The sequence below is a fragment of the Ochotona princeps genome, chromosome 1 (assembly GCF_030435755.1).
Source record: "Ochotona princeps isolate mOchPri1 chromosome 1, mOchPri1.hap1, whole genome shotgun sequence".
NCBI classification, from domain to species: Eukaryota; Metazoa; Chordata; class Mammalia; order Lagomorpha; family Ochotonidae; genus Ochotona; species Ochotona princeps.
Window position 1 is genome coordinate 159,661,497 of NC_080832.1, and position 22,500 is coordinate 159,683,996.

Here is a 22,500-nt window from a genome sequence, read left to right on the forward strand (position 1 = left end):
GAACAATGCACATTCAATTAAATATATACGATATATTGTATGTATATATATATTATTGAGATGAACACTTGGTTTAGATGACTTTGGGAGGTACGCGTGAAAGCATTTTCGCCTGCTATCTAGTGGCACAATGCATTGAACATATTTTGACATGTCTAAGTTATTTGAACGTAAGCTCCTGACAGACATGAAGTATGATAGAGCAGGTGAAGCCATCGCCTGCGATGCATGCACCCGGTATTAGCATAGCAGCACAAGTCTGGTTGATCTGCATCTAGCCAGCTTGCTGCCACTGCGTTGGCTCACATGCTAGGGCCCCTGCCTCCCATGTGAGAGATCTGGCTGGAGTCTTAGGTTTCTGACTTTATTTGCGAAGTGAAATAGTGGATAAAAAAAGATTTTTCTTTTTTCCTCTCTTTGTTGCTCCATCTTTCAAGCACGTGGCAATACATCGAAGAAACATTTTTTAAAAAGGAAAACAGTAGAAAGTCCATGCTACGAAGGAGTACAGACAAGAGCATAAATAATAAGTGAACCATAAGATGTCAGTTTCATCTTACGTGTTTTGTTTGTATTCTACATTAACTATCCCATATCAGAGAAAACATATGGTCTTTATCAATTTATGATTGGCTTATTTAACAAAGAAGAGTGGTCTCCAGCTCAACCATTCTGCCATGAAAGACAAGATTCCGTTCTTACGGCTCAGCAGTGTTCTGTCATATACGTTCACCACACTTTTCTTTGTTCACTTACCAGTAGATGGACATCTGCACTGATTCTGTATCTTAACTATTCTAAGTTGAGCTGCTATAAACAGATAATCTTACATCTGCTGATTTCACTTCCTCTGAGTAAATTCTCAGGCGTGGTAGATCTATTATCCCGTTCCCTAGCAATCTATAGGCCCCTTCTTTTAATGATTGTGCCAGCCTATATTCCCACCTCCACAGTGTTAGAGTACCTTTCCTCCACATCCTTACCAACACTTGACTCTTGATTTTTAGGTATGAGTCTTGGAAGATAATTGTTCTGCTTTGAAAAGCAAGTTGAACTTTTTCATTGTTTTCCATAATACATTACTGTAGGTATAACAGTTCTTCCTGCCCCTCTCCTCACTTACCCCCTTTCCCTTCCTGCCATTTTCCCTCATCTTATCACAATAGCGTAGTCCCTTAATACCTGCTATGTTTGACTTTCTGACATTTAAATGTGTCATGACATGATAAGCACAGGCAAGGATAGAAAATCTAGCACCATATTTTAGAGGTGTGTTTAAAAGACTCATTTGGAATATTGCTTTTATTCAGAAGTAGAAATGCAAAGTAAAGTATCTTTGCTTCTTTGTATGCTAGTGTCTCTTGCACAGTGCATATATGTGTATGTGTTTGTGTGTATATATACACATATATGTACACACATACATGTATCATACACAACAAAATTAGTGAAACTGGAAAATTGTTAGGCTTAATGAAATAAGCCAGTTCCAGAAAGACAAATATTTTCTCCCCTGATCTGTGCTAGCTAATACACAGAATACCAAAAAAAGTCATCTATAGGAGTGAAATGAACATCCTGACAACTAATTACTGGTCACAGCCTTTGTCTTCACTCTTGAGGAACAGTAAGTTTTTTTTTCTATATACTAGTTGTTGATATCTTTACCCAGTGGATTGTTAAGATGTGACTGAGAAGCAGACTGCAAGCATGCCATTATTAAAAAGAATCTAAACAAACCAAATGAGAAAGGAGGAGGGTGAGTGTGGAACACGTGCCAGAGGAAGGGTAGGCTCGGTAGTATCACTGTATTCTGAACTGAGGCATGTTCACTTTATGTGAATAAAATAATTTAAAAATAATACACTGAGACAATTCTGCATTGTCAAAATTCATATTTCTGGGCCTGATGTGGTAGCCTGGTGGCTAAAGTCCTTACCTTGCATGCCTGGGATCCCGTATTGATACTGACTCTAATCCCAGCAGTCCCGCTTCCCATCCAACTCCCTGCTGGTAACCTGGGAAATCAGTCAAGGACAGCCCACAGCTTTGGGACCCTGCAACTGAGTTGGAAACTTGGAAGAAGCTCCTGGTTCCTGGCTTCAGATTGGTTCAGATCTGGCCATTGTGGTTATTTGCGGAGTGAATCAGCCACAGAAGAGCTTCCTCTCTGTTTCTTCTCCTCTCTGTATATATGACTTTCCAATAAAAACAATATTTAGATCTTAAGAAAAAGTTTCATTTCACTTGATGGTGAATGGTGTGAGGTATTGTGGCATCCTTCTCTAACAGTTAATCTAGTTTCATTTTTAGAAGACATGCCACACTCTTTTCCTAGAGCAGTTGCGCAATTTTACATTTCTAGTATGCTATATTTCTGCTTCCCTTAGTCATTCATTACAGTGAAAAGAAACCTAAGGAGATTTGAATCCAAGGTTTTGAAATAGTTTCACTCAGTTTCAGTTTCATGATTGAACTTCTCACAATATTTCCCTTTGGGTTGTCCTTGAAGCCCCAGCTTCATGCCTTCGCTCTGTTTGCTGGCCTGAACAGGTGTTCCTCGGGTGCCAACGGAAGCGGATCTGGGGACTTTGTGAAGCACCTTCGCTTCGTGCTGATGTCAGTGTCTTCAGAACTCCAGCTCGCTCAGTGGCAAAGCCAGAGCTTCTGGTACATCCTCCTGCTGCTGGCTTCCGTCTGGTTTCTGAGGCTCCACCTGCACTACCTTGGCCAGTGGCTGTTCCTCCAGGCCATTGCAGCTCCTGTTACAAAGTGAGTGCTTTCCCCTGAAAGTCCAAGGAATGTATTATGCTCCTGGTAGGAAATGAAAACACCTGTCTCATCCATTGACCAGAAGCCCTAAAATGAAGGTATGATTTGCAAAGATGAGGACAATGTCTTTATTTTACAGCAAGAGCTTCTGTTATAAAGTCTCATGGGCTGGTACATAGAAATATATAATGGGTACATCAAAATCTATTTCAAGCTAAGCACATTCTTTTGCAAGATGACTGAATTCAAACAACTACCAAAGTCAAGACTAGGCATGCTTTTGGAAAAAGCTGGTACTTTAAAGGGTGTCTAAGCATAAATCCATTGACTGCATAGATAGACAGATAAGTACCTCCACAAGTAAAATTTGTTTTTACAGACCCGCGCAGTAGCCTGGTAGCTAAAATCCCTGGCTTGAATGCACTGGTTCTAATCCTGGCAGCCCCACTTCCCTTCCAGCTCCCTGCTTGTGATCTGGGAAAGCAGTCAAGGACGGCCCAAAGCCCTGGGATCCTGCACCCGCGTGGGAGACCTGGAGGAAGTTCCTGGCTCCTGGCTTTGGATTATTTCAGCTCCAGCCATTGTGGTCACTTGAGGCGTGAATCAACAGACAGAAGATTTTCCTCTCTGTCTCTCCTCCTCTCTGTGCACCTGACTTTTCAATAAATATAAATAAATCTTTTTAAAAATATTTGTTTTTTCAAGTGTAGATGATCTAGTTAAAGATGTATGAATGTTTTTAATTTAAAAAGATTGCAAAAACTACATTGAAAAAGGATGTATGTATATATTTAGTATATACACAAATATTTACCTATTTTTGAATGTAACATGTTTGAAAGTCTTAATAAAATACCAAACTGATTATATTATAGATGATGAACATTTGTAGATGCATACATATATAAATATATTTACAATCTTCTTTGCACCAAAGAATAACAGCAAAGCCTGTTCTGTGGCACCTTGAATTGCTAGGATCAGGTGGGACGTAACCCACAGGTCCTAAGGCTACATCCAATTGACCATTTATAACAACTGAGAAATCGGATGTATTGCTTCTGAATGGTATCAGTCTTGCTGTTGTATGTACAAGTTAAGGTAAAGGAGTAACATGCAAAAGTCATCAGCTATGTTAAAATCTCAGAATAATTAATGTATTTATACCTGTTTCTTATGTGTGTAAGAATTTGACCAGTAGAAAATTCATTGATATTTTGCATTTTGAGAAGCTTAATAATAAACACTGTGTGAGTTGCAGGGAAATCTTCGTCTAGAAAATGTTCTATACACTTACTCAAATTGACATGCTTTGTATGGTTGCATGTGAGACTGAGCAGAGCCAGGGATAGTAGAACTCACCTTTTTCTTAAAAATGAGATATTGGGGTGGTAATCAGAGATCACACAGTTTTGAGGTTTTATTGCATGCCAAGCTTTTTATACTTAAAAGAGAAACCACTGTGCATAATTTGAAAATTATGTTGTACCCTTTGCTGTTCATGAAACTCTTTTTTGCTTTCACCTGATTGTTTTCTGACAGATTCCAGTTTCTCCCTCACACAGTGGAGCTTTGCTACCCAGCCTCTTTGCTTCACGCCGGAGAAGAGCTACCCGTGGTTGCAGTGGGGACTCTAATGTTGAATGCAGTCATACTTCTCCTGGTTCTGGTCAAATGGGGCTGTCAGCTACTGTTTGCCTCCTGTCCTGATGTCTTGTCAAAGTTAATCATTACCATGGGACTATGGACAGTTCTAGACCCACTGGCAGTGTTTATAGTGGACACTATCCTGGGGGTAAGTCAAATAAAATAATAAGGATATGAGTCCTTGACATAGAATGTAGCTTTAGTGCATGAATCAGTCGGCATACGAAGTTTCAATAATGATAAATGTTCAATATTCATGTTGGGTTGAAATTGAGGTCCTCATAAAAATTGTGCATGTCTAACATATTCAATGTGAATACAATCTTGGTTATCTTAAACACTGCTAGAGGTCAAATCCAAGTTACTTTGACATGTTTTCAAAATTGTTATGTTGAATGTTTATTTTTTATGTTTTGATAATTTTAATAGTTAGGTACACATTTCAAAAAAGTATAGTCTAATAAATTCTTTAAGTGATTATTTTTCTGTTATTTATCTTCTTTAATAGGTGAGCTTAAATATTCCTAAGTAAAAAACTCCACGAGAAAGAAGCAATGGTAGTCATGTTGCTACTCCTCAAGAGATACTTTTTCAAGTATCTTCACATAATTTATTTGATTTCATATTTATAATACGTAAGTTGGTGTGGCAAATATTCTGATTATACACATGGGAGAAAACAGAGAATTACACAACATGTTAAATATCTAAGAGCCAGTTCTTCCAGCAACTAGATTAGAAATCAAATTTCTGAATTCTAAGACTGAAGTTTCTTCCACACTGATAAAATCGGAACCTCAAATGCTGAGACAGTTCCCTCATACGATCAAATGTATGCTGTTCCTGCTCGTCATTTCATCACATCACACTTCAGGTCAATTGATACGGGTGTTTGTGCACACCGATGTCCCAAGTGACTTCGAATTTGCAGGCCGTGCAGTTTCCTGGGGAGGATGATTGACAGGTGTGGATTATCAATCACTTTCCATATCATACTCCTTTGCAGGAAAAACATCAACTGCTGTGACTTATTCTCAGATCTTTTGCTATGGAAGGATTTGGGTAGGGTCTAGTCCAGACAATGTTGAGGCTGCTGGTTAAGGGACCATTGAGACAGCAGACAAGCAGGAGAGCTCATAGGAGCAGCTTGAGAAGATCTACGAACTTCTATCGAACTTCATTGTTCCAGCACTATAGAGCTTGGCTAACTCAAGTAAGCCTTTGGATCTTGTCAATCCACCACAAATCCCATCCTGAAGCTTAGTAACTTTGGCCAAGTGCTTTAGGATGGGATCATCAAGGAAAAATTGTGTAGGCAACCCATAACATCATTCAAGCCGAAGAGAACTTCCACTTGTATTCATCAGGTTTTCCAGAAGTTTCCATAGTCAAAAGAAAGGAAATATGAGTTTTAATCAAATGTTATTATGTCTGTAGACCTGGCCATAAGATTATGCCTCATAGAAGACAGCTGATGGACACCATACATTTATCACTTTTTATCAAATATTCATTTATAAAAGTATCTCAAGTTACGTAAAATATTGTCTCATGTATGCTTTACTCATTTAAGGGTAAAAAGTTTCCAAATTAATATGTATCACCTGAGACTGCATTCTCTGAGCCAAAACAGATGACAGAAATGGAGTGTTTGTTATATTCTATGTTAGCTATGTTGAAAGCTGAATTTACCATTGATAATGTGCTTTTAGAACCAAAAATCAAAGTGCCTCCTTTTATATTACTCTAAAAAATGTATTCTGCATCCTGGGTAATGTTTTTGGCAGTGCAGCCCAACAGAGCTTGTTCCCATTTTTGTCTCTCTCTCTTGGGCCACACTGTATTCTTATACTTTGATGCTTGTAACCTCCCTGAGGCTCCGATTAAAATACACATTCTAGTTAGGCAGGTAGTGCCTGAGATTGTACATTTCCGATAGTTCCTAGGTGATACCAACGATGCTGATTCTACGTATTGCCTCGTGAGTGTCAAGGAACAGAGCCCAACAACACCGCCCCATTTCCTTTTGTTCTTCACTAGGCTGAGTTTCCAACTGGCTGAGGATTCTTATGCTTCTCTTAATCAACCTGGAGTCCTTGACACTCTGAGTTCATTTAATGTCTTCACATTTCCAGTGACCACTCTGCTTCTTGCTGACTATTGAAATGCTATGAGCCTGATACCAAGTTCAATGAGGGACTCTAAGCAGATCACTTAATGTAGTTGAAATGAGCTCAACAAGTACATACAGAGATTTCAAGCATTCAAGTTTCTAGTCCCAGGATTGGTGATGGAATCATATACCAAGGGAGTTTGTCAGCATTTGATGGTATTGTTTTCACTTTCAGTATGTGATATTTCCTGATGACATGGCACAAGAGGAAGCCTTCTGAGCCAGGATTGGTTGCACTTTGTACCTTATATCTAAGTTGTATTGGTCTTTGCTGGTTAGAGTAGGTACAGCAGAAGCCATCTGGATTCTTTCCACATTTCTACCCCTCCAAGACTCCAAGCAAACAAGGAGGAGACAGTGTCGTCAAGGATCGTTGAGCAGAAGACATAGAGAAGGGGATGCCTGCCTTCTGGGAAAACCTAATCTGTTGCACCACAAAAGATGAGCAGTTGTCTCTTAGGATCTTCTGAGATCTCCTCAAAACTTCAGCAGTCATTCTAAAACGGATTTCCCCCTTCTAATCGGGCCCGCGGGGAAGATTGATAGCCAAACTGCTCAGCAGATCAAGGTGGCTAACAAAATGAGCAGTGCTAACTCATTCTGAGTCCTCGGATGCAAACCATAGGGAAGTAGCCTGTAGCATGGCCAGCTCTGAGCCTTGCAGAGACCCAGTGCTTGATGGAAGCTGACTTGAACTTTGATAGATGAACATAGCATCCATCTCTGCCCTGCCCCTTTGCAAAGAAAATCCAAATATTTGTTCCTAATGTAACAAACTGTCACCTCTCCTTTGAGAACCATTTACATTTTACTGAGATGACACCCACTTCTGTTACCCTTACGAAAGCTCTGAAGTTGTGTGCTGTCTACAGACAAGTAGTGCTGAAATGCCCTGCATACCTACAGAAGTGCATTTGTACGTGTCCACTTATTGAATGAGTTTAACTGCCTTCTTGGGTGATTTGACAATGGACTGAAGTTTGACAAGTGCTGGTGCAAAGCAGGGGTTCTTGAAGTGTGATTCCTGGAGCAACAATATTCATGTCACCTGGGAACATAGCAGAACTGAAGGAAATCGAGGGCCTTACACCACTGACTAGAATGTCTGCACAGAGACCCAGCAGGATGCATATTAAAAGGTGGCTGTAATAGCCATTAAAGTTGGAGGACTGTTGTTCTCCATGGATGGCGATTATCAGAGACTTACTGCTGCTCACACTTGAAACTCGGGTTGCCTGAGTTCATAGCTCCAGGCCCTGCCACGCTTCTTCCTTGCAGCCAGAGCAGAGACTCATTTGAGTTTGATTCAAGTTGTTTTCTGTTGTGGATTCACTTTATTTATGGTGATCTGAAGGGAGATGTGGCAGATGGAATGCTTTGAGGTTGGAACACAGGGTGGCTATTGATGTTTCTAGGCATCCTTGCCAGTTTCTCAGTGTGCTGGCTGCAAGGTAGTTTGGCAGTGTGTTCCCCCATCGATGGAATACTGGATGCATAATTCTGTTGAATTCAGTTCTTTCTCTAACAGAGCCCTCATTTGGACAAACATCACAGGACAGATTTGCTGTTGGGTATTTTAAATTGCAAAAATGTATTTTTGACTGCATACTTTGTGCCTTAGAGTTTAAAAGGTACAGAACAAATATGCCTTTATTCCTGTCTTTACCACAGAGAGAGATAAGAACACCATCCTTGAATGAGGATTAAAGAAATATAGAATGAAAACACTGACATTCTGAAAATTTTTTTTAATGTTTAAAAAGGACTTACTGTGTTTGTGTGAAAGGCAGATTTACAGAGAAAATAGAGAGAGAATGAAAAAATAATGTATCTGTTAGTTTACTCTCCAAATGTCCTCAATGGCCATGACTGGGCCACACAGAATACAGGATCCAGGAACCTTGTCCAGATCTCCCACAGGATTCAGGGACCTCTTCCAGATCTCCCAAATAGGTGCAGGAGCCCAAGGTTTGGGTCAGCTTCTGCTACTTTCCCAGGTGCGTTAACTGGGCGCTGGATCACAAGTGGAATATCTGGGACTCAATCTAGCACTGATACCAGTGCTGCCAGGGTAGTTTAATCCATCTCACCTTAGTTCCAACCTCATATTTCTCATATATTTGTTTGAAAGGCAGAGAGAGAGAGAGAGAGAGAGAGAGAGAGAGAGAGAGAGAGAGAGATAGAGAAACCTTGTCTTTGCTATTTACTCCCCAAATGCCTGTACCAGCTAGGACTACTTGGTCAGGTCAAATCCAGGAAACAGGAACTTCATCTGGTTTTCCCACTTGGATTGCAGGGATCCAAGTGCTTAGGCATTGCCCGCTGCCTTTCCAAGCACAATGCAGGAAGATGGATTGGAAGCGGAATAACCGGGACTTGATACTTAGAAACAGGATGCTGCTGTTCTAAGTGGTTCAATGCATTCCACAATACTGGAGCGCAGAAAATATATATTGTTAATTTATCTACTTGTTTGCTTATAAAGCAGAGTGACAGAGAGAAACACACACACACACACACACACACACACACACACACACACACACACACTGGGAGAAAGAATATCTTCCTGTACTGATTCGGTCTCCCAGGGTTAGGTCAGATCAATATTCTGCATCAGGAACTCCCTCCTTCCCCTGGGAGGCATAGGCTGAAGTCCTAAGGCCCTCTTCCTCCATACCTTATCAAGAAGCTGGATCAGAAACAGAGCAGTTGGGACTCAATCTAGCACTGGCGTATGGGTTGTCAGCATTGCAAGCAGCAGCTTAAACTGCTGTGCCACAATGTCAGCTCTGCAGCAGACAATTCTTGTCTCCATGATTCCATCCATTTGAGCTGTTGTAACAAAATGCCTGATGAGGGGTAACTAAACTTATTATCTCATGGTTTGGAGTTGGCAAAGATTAAGGCTGAGAACCTGGTCATCAAACTGTGTCATCCTATGCCAGAAAAGCGAAGAGAGAATGAGGAGGGCGGAAGATCAAACTGAGGGCTTCATGTTCTTTTGTGTTTGGATTTGATCTCTCCGTGAGGATGGTTTCGTCGTGACATAGAAACCTTTCCTCAGCTGCCATCTTCCAGGCACTGTCTCACCCAAGATTAAATTTCTAACATACGCTGTTTGGAAGACACATTCAAGCCACAGCATTCCACTAGCAGGGCCGGGGGTGTCAGAGAACCCCACTGTTGAATCAGGGTAAGCTAGTTCTGATCCCAGATCCACCATCGGTCAAGCACTTGCCAGTAGGTGAGTCTGCTCACCTTCCCAGTCTTGAATTTTCTCATAGGCACCATGAAACACAGAGCCACGCCTACAATGTCCTTTACCACTGATTTCACAATACTGTTGAGAGAGCCAGATGGCAGACAGACCGGCAGTATTCTTGAAAAGCTTGCACGTGACACAAAAGGAATAAAGAGGAGTACGCTTTGGTAATGGTGTTTTAGTAATGGTGTACTTATTTTTTGTTTTGGTAGACAGCTGCAGACAGGAGAGCCATTTTCTCAGTGGCCCAGGTGGGAACACATAATGTGGCTATGGATTTGAGACCCCCCATGTATAACAAATGGTAAGGGTATCAAGTGCTGAGTACATTTGGGAAGTATAGGCAGTCTGTAATTGACTTTACGATAGTGGAACAGTGATACGCCGTCAGTAGAAACTGGAGTTGTGATGCTGAGTTCGCCGTGGGCCAGCTCGCACTGCTGTGTTTCTCTTTGTCAACGCTGGGAAGGGCAGCAAGCACAGGTGCCAGACAGCGCCCTGGCCTGTCGCCCTGGTCACCCGGGACCCCTCTTTTATGTAGTGCTCTGTGCTGCTGAGCCAGGATGTGTGGAAGCCCAGGTGCCGTCACTGCCTTTTCTACTTCACACATTTTCAATGGACTCTGGGGACAAGATGAGCCCCTTAAAGGTCATTGAGTATGCGTACACTCTCAGGTTCTTACTCGTGATATTTTTTTTGATTTCAATGTAGCAACACCACGATTATCTTTTAAATTTTTTTTGTGTTTTTCTTGGCAGTGTCGTCCTCTCGTGCCTGTGTATTCCTATTTTTCCGTGTGTGCTTCCTGTCTTCCACACCCCCACACTTCACTGTAAACTCCCAGAAGGCAGGGGTTTTATTGAGATTCATGCACCTCTTGCTTTTCTGAGCTTCAGGACACCTAGTAAACAAACTGCTAGCATCCATTATCCGGGTCATACCAGCCACAGCAAACACACATGAGTTTTGGTGTCATTGTTTCACCAATGAATATTGTATCTATTTATTTAAGAAACAGCAGAAAGATAAGACTTGATGTGTGAAAAAAAAAATGCATCCGAACCTTTGAGGATCTGCTTTTCGAAAATCCTAGCAACAGATCCACATTTTGCAAAACAGACTGATGAACAAATACAGAGTCCAAAAATAAAAGTGCAGTGTGGTCATTAAAGTGCGCTAGTTGAGAGCAGGACCATCTGAGTGCTAGTCGTTGCCCAATTGCTACAGTATATTTTGGTGTAGGGGAAAACACAAATTAAGCTGTCTAGGCTTTGGTTTTCATGCACACATATGTGATTTGGATTAGTTAGTTTTGAAAGTGCCCCTTTAAGCTATATTTACATAATTGTCGGTTTAAGAACTAAATTCTTCCCTCCTCCTTGTCTTGGAGAAAAGTGACATGGCGTGTGTATTTGTGTGGTGCTTCCATGTGGTACCATGAGAGTCATAATTATAGGATAATCACACTATTTAAAACCCAAAGGTCAGAGATGTCACCCAACGACACTGTAGGTCATTAGCAATTTATATTTGATGTTTAAATTGCATTGTATTCATTTATAACCCAATGGTGATGATGTTTTGCCTTGATTAAAATAAGCGCTGATTGTTAGATTTAACCTAATGTAAACTTTAGTTTCCAAGCTCACATTAAATGGCATGATAACTTTTCTGTAAGTGCCTAAATTAAGCAATCTCTTTTATGCACAGCACAAATTAGATCCTATCAACTCTGCTTCAGCAACAACAAAAGAAGATTTTGCCATCATCCTATTTCATTTCTTCACATCTTGTGCCCGTTAGACTCCGAAGTTAATAGTATATAAATAAAATATGGCCTTTTACCGTATGAACTGCGTGTTGATCATGTGCAGTGACAGTCTAGCTTAGAGAAAGAACAAGACAAATATAGTTAACTGTTGTGCACTGTATATTATATGAACTATGTGGTAATCTTCAGTCTACGACTTAATTTGAAAGCAGAAGTATTATACAGAGCTGTGTCATTCACTTAATTGGATGAACAGTGTTTCTCATTGTTGCTTTTTAAAATTGAGTTTTCTTTTGCCAGCGCTTTTCCTATAATGAGGAGACGCCTGTGGCTGATGCAGCGAAGCTGTACTGGGTGTTTGTAAGAATGGAACAACCGGCGATTCTTGGCGTGGGGATCACTGTGCTGGTTTACATCGGCCTGTTCAGCATCTCCTCTTTGACTCTGTATCTATATTGTCTCAGGTAAGGGGCTTCCATGATTTTGTCCTTCAGAGTTGAGCCGCCAATGCTGTTCCCCCTTAAGGGTAAGAGAGCTTGGTTCATGAGCAGGAGTTAGAATGACTGCTACGTTTCCTCAGTTCTCCCAACCAGAGACCAATAGGGAAGCTGGAGTAACTTCTGCTAGGCTTTGAAAAGTGTTAAAGCAATACCACCAAAGGGTGGGGACTTCATCCAATTAAGACCTTCAGGGATGAAGGTGAGTGGGAGGGCCTTAGTTCTCTGGGGGACGTTCCCCAGGGAGGTGGCTCTGGGGAGAGAGCTGACTGTGAAGGCTGGAGTCAGGGCAGCAGCTATGGGCTTCCTGACCTGCTGGGAGTACTCCCTCCCGTGTGCTGTCCTCTGGCCTCCCCAGGCGTCAGACCATCATGGAGGCCCACCCAGTCATGGACTGTGACCTCCAACACTGTGGCACAAGACACCTCTCCTTCCTTCCTAAGCGGCTTGTGTTTAGTATTTTGTTGAAATTATAAGCAGGTTAATACCACATCTAATAACATGCTGGGAAATTATCTGGAGAACTTGCCTAAGATTCACATTTTCTTCTTTCTACTCTCACAATCCCCTTTCAATGACACCAACAGGAAAAAAAAAAACATCCTTCTTCTTTGACCATAGTTCTCACAGGATTTGTCTTAACCAGGTCCTGGGTTTGGCAAGCAGCGTATGAGTGTCTGAAGAAATGTAAGAAAGCGACAAACATCAACTAATATCAAGTGTTGTAAAGAGTGTTTCACTCTGTTGCTGGTTTCCTCTGCGAGGCGGAAGCTTTACAGCTTGATGTAATTCCAGCTGTCTTCTTTTTTTTCTTTTTCTTTTATTACCTCTGCTTTTAGTGTCATGTCTGAAAAATCATTGCCAAGAGCAGTGTCATGAAGCTTTCCCCTTGCTTTTTCTAGATTCTCACACTTTCAGGTACTGTATGAGTTTGGCTATTCTATTCTGTCCGAGTTGATTTTTGTGGATACAATAAGGATCCAATCTCTTTTTTTTTTGCATATAGATACTAGTTTTCCTAATGCTATTGGTTGAGGAGACTATGCTTTTCCTGTCATAATTGTTGTGCATTTATTGAAGATCTGCTGACTTTATACATGTGGAATTTTCTGGATTCTATTCTGCTCCATTTGTTTATCTTTGTGCCTATACCATCCTGTTTTAATTACCATGGCATTGTTCTGTAATCCAGCCATCTTACTTCTGGATATTTATTGAAAAAGAATAACTTGAAATCAGGAATTCAAAGACATACTGGTATTGTTCCATTTATTCCAGTACTATTCACTACAGCTAATAGATGGAACCAGTCTTAATTATATCATATCAACACCGTAAAGCAGTATATTGATGAACATTGTATTATGCTTTTTTATTGGAAAGGCAGATACACAGAGAAGAGGAGAGACAGAAAGGAAGATCTTCCATTCACTGATCCACTCTCCAAGCAGCTGCAATGGCCGGAGTTGTGCTGAACTGAAGCCAGGAGCCTGGAACCTTTTTCTGGGTCTCCCAGGCAGGTACAGGGTCCTAAGGCCTTGGGCCATCCTCGACTGCTTTCCCAGGCCACAAGCAGGGAGCTAGTTGGGAAGCAGGGCTGCCGGGATTAGAACCGGCACCTATATGGGATCCTGGCACGTACAAGCCGAAGACTTTAGCCTCTAGGCTACCACGCCGGGCCCCAACATTGTATTATCTAATAATAATTAAAGAAGAGAAAAGATAGCACTGGTTCATTCTTGATGAAAATGTAAGCTAGGACCCCTATGTTTACTGCAGCTCAGTTTTCAATAGCTAGAATATGGGATCAACCTAGATGCTCATCATAATGACTAGATAAAGAAATGTCCTATAAATAGCTCGGAATACAATTCTGTCATAAAAAATGAAATTTTGTCTTTTGCAGCAAAATGGATACAATCAGAAACCATTATGCTTAGTGAAAAAAGGCAGTCTCAAACAATTATGTGTTTTCTCTGATATCTGACAGTTAATACAGAATATCAAAAAATATACGGGTTGATACAGACATTCTGAGATAGGACTGTCATTTTCGTCCTGTTCATGCTCCTTTGGAACTGTGGTCTTTCTACTTCTTACTTGTTGAAGATTGTAGTTACAGGGGAACTAATTTTGAATATGCAGTTGATTGAAATTATGCTTTTGCAAAAACTAACGCAGAAAATCAAGGGTGGAGAAAATTGATCTATGGAATGCCTGAAATCTGTTGTCTTCATAGTAATTTTTAAAAAATCTTTAAAATTTCTCATTTTAGACGTTCTTATTACAATTTTTTAAGTGCTGGGAAGAAATCATCACAGGGACTTTTCTAGAAAACAGTCTGTGACAAGTTTGGAGTATTGGGCAGTTATTGAAGATTTCAGTGGAAATGTCAACTCTTAAGTCACCTTGGAAGCCAAAGCACTCTAACTAGAAAAAAAAAAAAACAAAAACACACCAAATGTGTTTTCAGACAACAAAGGGAGATTTAGAAAAATCACAGGGCTCAAGGAATATTACACAGCATTTGGCAAGTCAGAAGTACTTGCTACAGCTAGAATACAGCAAATGGGGGAAAAGCAGTTAGTGAGAAGGAGTTGAAAATCACATAAAATAAAAACATTGAAGAATTTAACATAATTTCAATTTAGAAAGACCACACATCCTATTGGATGTGCAAAGGAGGGCGATTAAACAGCAGCCACAATGGAAGTAGGAATTCAATCTAGGCAAGGAGCATCCCAGTATCAGTAATAAAATGATGTTGGGAAGGAAAAGTCGGGTTTTATTTAAGAAGTAGTTTTGGGGGCAGAATAGAATTTGTGGGCTGATGGAATCTTAAGACCCAGGAGAAAGTAGCATTTAGTGTAACCTCCGATTTTTGAGTTGTCTGGAAAAGGGATGCGTAGCCTCCCCAAACACAGGCATAAGATGGACAGTACGTGCTCACAGGAGACAGGTGGTGAGTTAAACTTCCATACAGGTTGATCTTGAGGTATCTTTGATTTTTGTAAGGGAAAACGTGGCTTAAGAAATTAACAAGATGAGTGCGGAGAGCTCAAAGGTGTCAGAAAGTCTTTGGATTTCAGTGCTGGGTTTTGGTGTCTTCCAGCGCTCACACTACAGTGAGTTCAGTGAGTTGATCTGTCTGAGCAAGGAATGTGCATGCCGGCTTTTTTTTCCCTTCAGAACTATGTTGCAATTGAAGATTGATTTGCAAAAAAGATGTGTTTAAAAGGTTGGTTTTAAAATGTGGGTGTGATGTGCATCTATTTCTCTGCAGAAATGAATATTTGAAAGAGAGGAACATATTGAACATATTAAATAAGGGAAGGCAAAATGGAGTAGGTCTTTGAAGTGAGGTAGAATACAGGTGAAGAGAACATTGGGCTCATGCTTGGAGGTGTTGGTCTTGGTGCTTGAGGAGTTGTTATCATCCCAGTGAAATGGGAGGTGGACTCACTGCTCAACCCTTTCTCCAGGAGCCCGATGCCTCTGATGAAGCCTTTGGATGTCTCACTGGGCTGTCGTCTGACTGCCTCAGTCTCCAGGGGTTGTTTATTGCTTACGACCAGACTCAGTTCACATTTGGACATGTCACAAGCACTGTTTGTCATCTTTCTGGGGCACATACTTTCCTGGAGAAGGAAACGAAGTCTTCCCCCATCATTCTGTTTTCATTTGGCTACTAACTTGTGTGGCTCCAGGCAAGGTTGTTCACTTGCTAGATTTTAGGTGTTTTTTTTTTTTTTTTGCATAGCATGATTAAAATAACACATATAAGTAGATATCATAAGAATCTGAACATAAATAATCAATCTATTATTTAAAGCAATTCAGGTTTCTCCTGAAATATAAAGAGATAAATAATGTGCATGTAGTTTAAAGACTTCTATAAAATTAAAAAGTTACCAGAAAATATTATGTATCATTGATTTCCACATAAATGCATATCTTGTGCCTTAAAATCAAATGACTATTTAAAATCACATTATTCATGGTCTGATATCTACATTTCTATTATCTACATTGTTGGTAAAGTATGAAAAAATGGACATCCAATTTTGTCATCAGCTAGATAAAATAATTGGGTATTTGCTTTAAAAAGAACAGATAGATTATATATACATATATATATACATATGATTACTTATTTATTTTGAATTTTTGAATTATGGGATAAAATTTCATATAGATCGGGGATCCCCCCCAAACTCCTACCTCTGATAGATTTTTTTCCCTTTTTACTACAATTCTTTCATAAGAAATCATAATCCCATCAATGTCAGACAGTCCAGCATTCCATTGTCTATACATGTCCAACAGTTTCTTGGAAATCCATATTTCATCTGGAAGCAGGGATGCATGTTGCATTATACCCCAACATCTGGATATGGTAGACCCCAGTACTCCATCACTATGCATTATCATAATTGAGAAGCCATGAAACAAGGTCAACAACTGGTATGAGTTAGAACAACAGCCTCAACAACAACAACAAATTACAGCACCATGAAAACACACGCCACTGAGTAACCAACACATGGGTGACAAAAAGGAAACACAAAAGTCTCTTGGAAAAAAATGATGCCACCGTGTAATCCATGAGCCAGCAATGAATTTGACAAGAGAAAATTAAGTATTTGTAATAAATGAAACTGAAATAAAAGAAAATCAAAACACATGGGATGCACCCAAAAACAAACAAACAAACAAAAAACTGAAGCAAAAAAACACCAGTATGGATCGGATTATTGAAGTTACACTTTCCACACTGGTTTCCTTATATAAGAGAGAACATACAGATAGATTCTTACAGGAATATGTGGCTAGGAGGAGTCGGAAGCTCAATAATGGATGGCGAGATGAAAAACAAAAAGCTGAAAGACTATAAAAACAAAATGAAGAATTTCTCCGAAAAGAAATCTGGAGAAATCAAAGAAGTTTGGCCCAGAGCAAAAAACTAGCTCCTTAGTGTCTCTCCACCACACTCCACCTGTCCTGTCAGAACTTTGCCTGCGCCAGGACTCCAGGTAGAGTCAACTTCCGCTGTAGCAGAAGCTCCTAAGATTCCTCAGGATAACGACAGACTTAGAGTAACCTCCCTTGGTGACAGTATCCAGAGTTTTCATGCAAATTAATAAAATCATCCCAACAGATCAGGGGAATACTTTCCTCTTGATGCTGTTTGCGAAACATTTCTCTGAAATGGTTGGATGCTGGCAGCTCAGTTCCTCCCTAAAGCGAGCATTGTCTGCAGCAGGTTTGGCTTTTTTTTTTTTGTTTCGTTTTGTTTTGTTTTTCACTGGCATAACAATAGTGAAAGAGGCACAGAGGTAATAAAAACTCATTTTAGTTAAAAATTCCAATGTGTATGTGTGTCTTTTGACAGATTCGGGTTAATATTCTTAAATCAAATACTAACTCGTATCCTGAAAGAGCATGTTGAATTAACAGTCCTGAGTCTTGCTATGCTACTGAATCAGTATTGGTAATACGTTCATGATAACGTCGCTAGCATTATGAAAGACGCGAAGGACATCAACTCTGCCGTGTGGGCTGTTAATAGAGAATATCACCTAACTATGGACATCAGAAATAATACAGCAATGGCAACACAAGCTTGAGAATGGACCCTGCTTTGTGGCTGATTGGTTCCCATTCCTCCAAGAACCTAAGTAATTCGTTGTTGGAGGATTTCTGCTAGAAGTTTGACTGTCTGTAATTGTTATAGAATAGTACATTGGGGTACCAGAGTCTTGCCTTGTGTGCAGAAGTTAAGGCCCTTATAATTCTTTGAGTTTGATTTTGTAGTTTTAGAAAAGTATCAATTTTCTTCATGATAATTCCTTAATCCAGAGAGAACCTGTATTGTTTGGGAGTAAAGAGGAAATGAACCTGTAAAAAAGAATCAACAAATATAAGAGAAAGCACTGATAACTTCCTGATCTAAACTGAGCCTTAAAACTTGGTGATTTTGGGCCCTGGCGGCGTGGCCTAGTCGCTAAAGTCCTCACCTGGAATTCCCCGGGATCCCATTTGGACGCCGGTTCTAATCCCGGCAGCTCCACTTCCCATCCAGCTCCCTGCTTGTGGCCTGGGAAAGCAGTCGAGGATGGCCCAATGCTTGGGACCCTGCACCCGTGTGGGAGAGACTTGGAAGAGGTTCCTGGCTGCCGGCTTCGGATCGGCGCAGCACCGGCCGTTGCGGCTCACTTGGGAGTGAATCATCGGAAGGAAGATGTTCCTCTCTGTCTCTCCTCCTCTCTGTATATCTGCCTTTGTAATAAAAATAAATAAATCTTTAAAAAAAAACTTGGTGATTTTATTTCAATTCTTTCCTCCGATATATTTATTTTTACAGTGTTAAAATTCTGCACCATTAGCCCAACATCAAATGTTTCCTTTTTAAATTTTTCTTTTTTTCATTTTTATTATTATCATTCTCATTTTATGATACAGTTCCTTATGCTCTGAGAATTTGTTCACCTCATCTTTTAGTCCTCTCCTCCCCATTGAGTTCCCCTATTTTATTAAACCGATAGGGCTCAGTCATAACTTCATCATTGCGGGCATGGACAATGGCAGAGTCCAGCACCCTATTGTCAAGGTGTATCCAACAGTTTCACTGTGAATCGATCTTGATCTGGAAGCAGAAATGTATATTGCATTTCATCCTCACATCTGGATATGATAGTCTTCACTGCACGGTCACTATTCCTTCCCTTAAATGAAAAGCTACAAATCAAAATCAATAATAGGAAGAAAAATAGAAATTTACAACGCCATGCAGTTGAACAACATGCTACCAAACAACATGCTACAAATGTGTTGTTGAAGAAATTAAAATGAAAGTCAAGAAACTTCTTGAAGAAAATGATGCCACCGTATGATTCACAAGTCAGTGAAGAATTCAATGAGAAAAAAAGCTGTTTTGAAGAAATAAAACTAGCAACAAAATATAAAAATCCATGAGATATAGTTCCTGCTGATCTTTGTTGGGGAGATGTGTCTTCTATAGGCAACAAATGAATGGGTTTTGTTTTATAATACAGTCTGATATTCTATGATATTTGATTGAAGGGTTTAATCCATTTACATTTAGAAATAATATAATAGGTGGCAATTTAACAATAGGGTGTTAATCTAGTCTTCTGTTGTTATTTACTGGGATGTTCTTCACATTTGCCTTTGGCTTTGGTGGGTGCTATTTCTTTTCTGTGTAAAGAACATCTTTAAGCATCATTTATAGGGCGAGTTTGGAAGAGGTGTATTCTTTGAGCTTTTCTTTACTATGGAAGAGTTTTATTTCATTTTCAAAGACAAAGGAAAGTTTTTCTGGGTACATTGTTATGTGCCGGCAATTTTTTTGCTTTTAGAATTTGGAACATGTTACTCCATTCTCTTCTGGTCTGTAGTTTCTTCTGACATGTGAATCCAATTGCCATTCCTCTATAGGTCAATTGGTTTTCTTTCACAAGCACATGTAAAGATCTTTTCCTTATGTTCAGTTGACAAAAGCTTGATTATCATGTGTCATGGTGAAGATCATTTTTGGTCAAACCTATTGGGAGTTCTGTGCCCCTCCTGTATGCTGTCTCCCAATTCTTTCTCCAGATTAGGGAAATTTTCCTCTATTATTTCATTAAATACATTTTTAAATGCAGCTTCTCTTTCTGCACCTTCTGCAACTCCCATAACTGTTCTACTTGGCCTTTTAATAGTGTCAATTCTTGAATCCTTTTTATAAACTTGACCCAGCTCTACTTCCAGTGTTTTGATTGTTTCCCCATTGTAAAAGAAATATGTTCCAATTTTTATATTGTTTCTCCTGCCTTATTCATTCTCTTACTGAGACTTTTCACTGAAATTTTAATTTGCTTTATTGGGAGCTTCATTTTCAATAATTCGACTTGATTTTGTTTCAATGTTGCTATTTCCTGTGTGACAAACTCCGTAAAATTCTTGAACTCCTTTATGTGCTTCTAATTATTGATAAGAAGATTTATAATGAGTTTTCTGTATTCTGTATCCCCCATTTCCTCTATGTCTTCCTCAGTTAACTCTGAGGTTGGCAAAGGCTTTTACTCCTTTGCAGAGGAGTCTTCAGTAATGTTTATTGTGCCTCTGTCTCTTCTTTTGCTCTTGCTCATTATACTTCTGGATGGCAGATTCTTCTCCTTAGGGCAGGTTTTTAAGCTGTGTCTACAATCCAATTTTCCTTACTGCAGTTGGTACACAGTTCTTTGTTTGCAGTTACTTGTACCAGTCCCTCCAGTGAGTTTCAGATCTGAGCTCTTATGCTAGACTTCACGTATGGTCTACATAGCCCCAGTTCCTGGCTCTCCATTCTCTGTCTCCTGTGATCCCTTGCTGAGGCTGCATTGTTGTCTGTACAAGCTTTCTGCCACTTATGATTTGAGAAGTTTCCAGGATCAGGGAGACACAAGGTGTCCTAAATAGCTAGGTTGTTGGTGGTGCTGATCCTGCTGGAACCTGTTGGCTGTTAGGTCTGAGAGCCACATGGACCTGTTTTGAGTTATAAGATGCCAAAGTGGGTATTATTTTCAATGTGGGACCACTGCGATGTGCTGAGCTCAGTGATTTCACTCACAGTTCAGTGAATGCACAACACTGCAGGTGGAGGACTAGTCTACTATGCCACAGCACTGGTCTTCCTTTGTGTCATTTTATGACTTAAATAGCACACATTTTAAAAAGGTCTTCTTATTCCAAAATTTTATATATATTTACTTATATTTCTGTAGTTTAGTTTTTTATTGAACTCTTTATCAAAACCAACATAAAAGTTGTTTGATGTGAAAGCAGTGAGATCTGTTTTAATGCTTTGTTATTTAAGCTGTCATTGTCTCTTGCCATTTTATTCCACAGGTTTTCATTCCAAATAATTTTAATTTATCATTTTGTGTCTCCATTTTTTATGAGCAGAGTGAGCTTCCTTTAATTTAGAGATTCTTTGTCCAAAGTGTATCTCTTGATCAGAATTTTGCAAATGGATGTTTGTAAGTATTGGCCCAGAGGGGATGCTGGGTCCCATTCACGACCCTTGGGATATTAAACTTTGTAACATTCCTTCCACATAAAACTTCTGCAGATATCTATGGATCGTTTCATTCTAAATCCCTTATCTGGATGCTATAAAAGATCTACAGGCTGCTTATATTTCTGTTTAATATACAAAGAATGTGAAATCACATTTTAAATGTCAATTAGATTTGTTTAAGCTCCTCTATTGCAGGAAGCTGAACACAAATCTAAAAGGCTGGTAGTCAAGTTAATTAGTTCTGGGGGTGCTTATATCTTCTTAATCATTGACTTAATAGGTCCAATTGCCTTATAAGTTTTAGCTTCTGTCATTTAGGACTTAGGAAAATTAATTTAGATTCAAATAACTTAAAGACAGGTTTTGATGAGGATATTATGAGTATATTCATTGTCTAGAGAATATGTATGAGATAATCAAAGATTTTCCACGTTCTGAGTCCATTTTCTTTGCAATGTTCCTTAGCAGAGGAAAATACTATTCTAAAATAATTCTAAAATTCATGTAACCAAGAGAGAGTTAAGCAATCTTCCTCCTGTGATATTGTCACTTGGTTTATAACCACTCTCCTCCCTGGAAGGCAGAAATGGACTCGTCACATTATAACAAGTCTGCATAACCACAGACTAGATACTTCATGTCCAACATCAGGAAGCTGAATGATTAAAGCCAAAACAGATCATTGCTGAGGGTCTAGATACAGCCGCTGAGTGCCTATTAGCAGAAAACCCTTTAGTGTCTACCTGCTCTGTTCCCAGCTGCTATCCCATCTGATACGGGCAACCAAGCCTGTGCTACAGGCTGCTCTCCTTTTGTCAACATTCAGCATGCTCTATTTCTACCCCAACTTCCTCTAACTAAAATTAAGTAGATACATTGAAAATTATTTGACATGATGCTTGCTCTCTAAATAGTTGATTGGCTATTGGATGATTTGTCTTTTGGTAACTTAGCTTATATCCAACACCTGTAGGATAAAAGAAACGAAAGCAAATGTGTTTCATGCCAAGATGTAAAACAGGGCATGTAAGTTATGTCAATGGCAAGCAGGTGTCCAAAAGATGTATTTCCTTGGATGAAGTGGCATGGTGCAGGTTGTCGAGGTGGCATCATCCAGATGCCTGGGTTGAGTTTATTTTAGTTCATTGGCATGCGGAGTTTTCTGCTTCCGTGTGAGTATGTGAATTTCATAGGGTGATTCATCTGTCTGGACCAGTGCAGTCAGCTCTCCACCCAACCACTTCACTCTGTTTGTATTTTGCACTATTTCCTACATTCTTCCTTGAAATTTCTCATCATGCTTTTCACTAA

The 22,500-nt window shown here is 39.8% G+C and overlaps 1 protein-coding gene across 1 annotated transcript in view; it reads left to right on the plus strand.

Annotated features, from left to right (window-relative positions):
• LOC101532567 (uncharacterized) overlaps nucleotides 1–22,500 on the plus strand; it is a 253,999-nt gene that overhangs the window by 174,878 nt on the left and 56,621 nt on the right. The window contains exons 15-17 of the mRNA XM_058670437.1: nucleotides 2,554–2,772; nucleotides 4,315–4,567; nucleotides 11,929–12,092. Coding sequence (XP_058526420.1) covers nucleotides 2,554–2,772; nucleotides 4,315–4,567; nucleotides 11,929–12,092 — 636 coding nt within the window. The remainder of the gene's footprint in view (nucleotides 1–2,553; nucleotides 2,773–4,314; nucleotides 4,568–11,928; nucleotides 12,093–22,500) is intronic.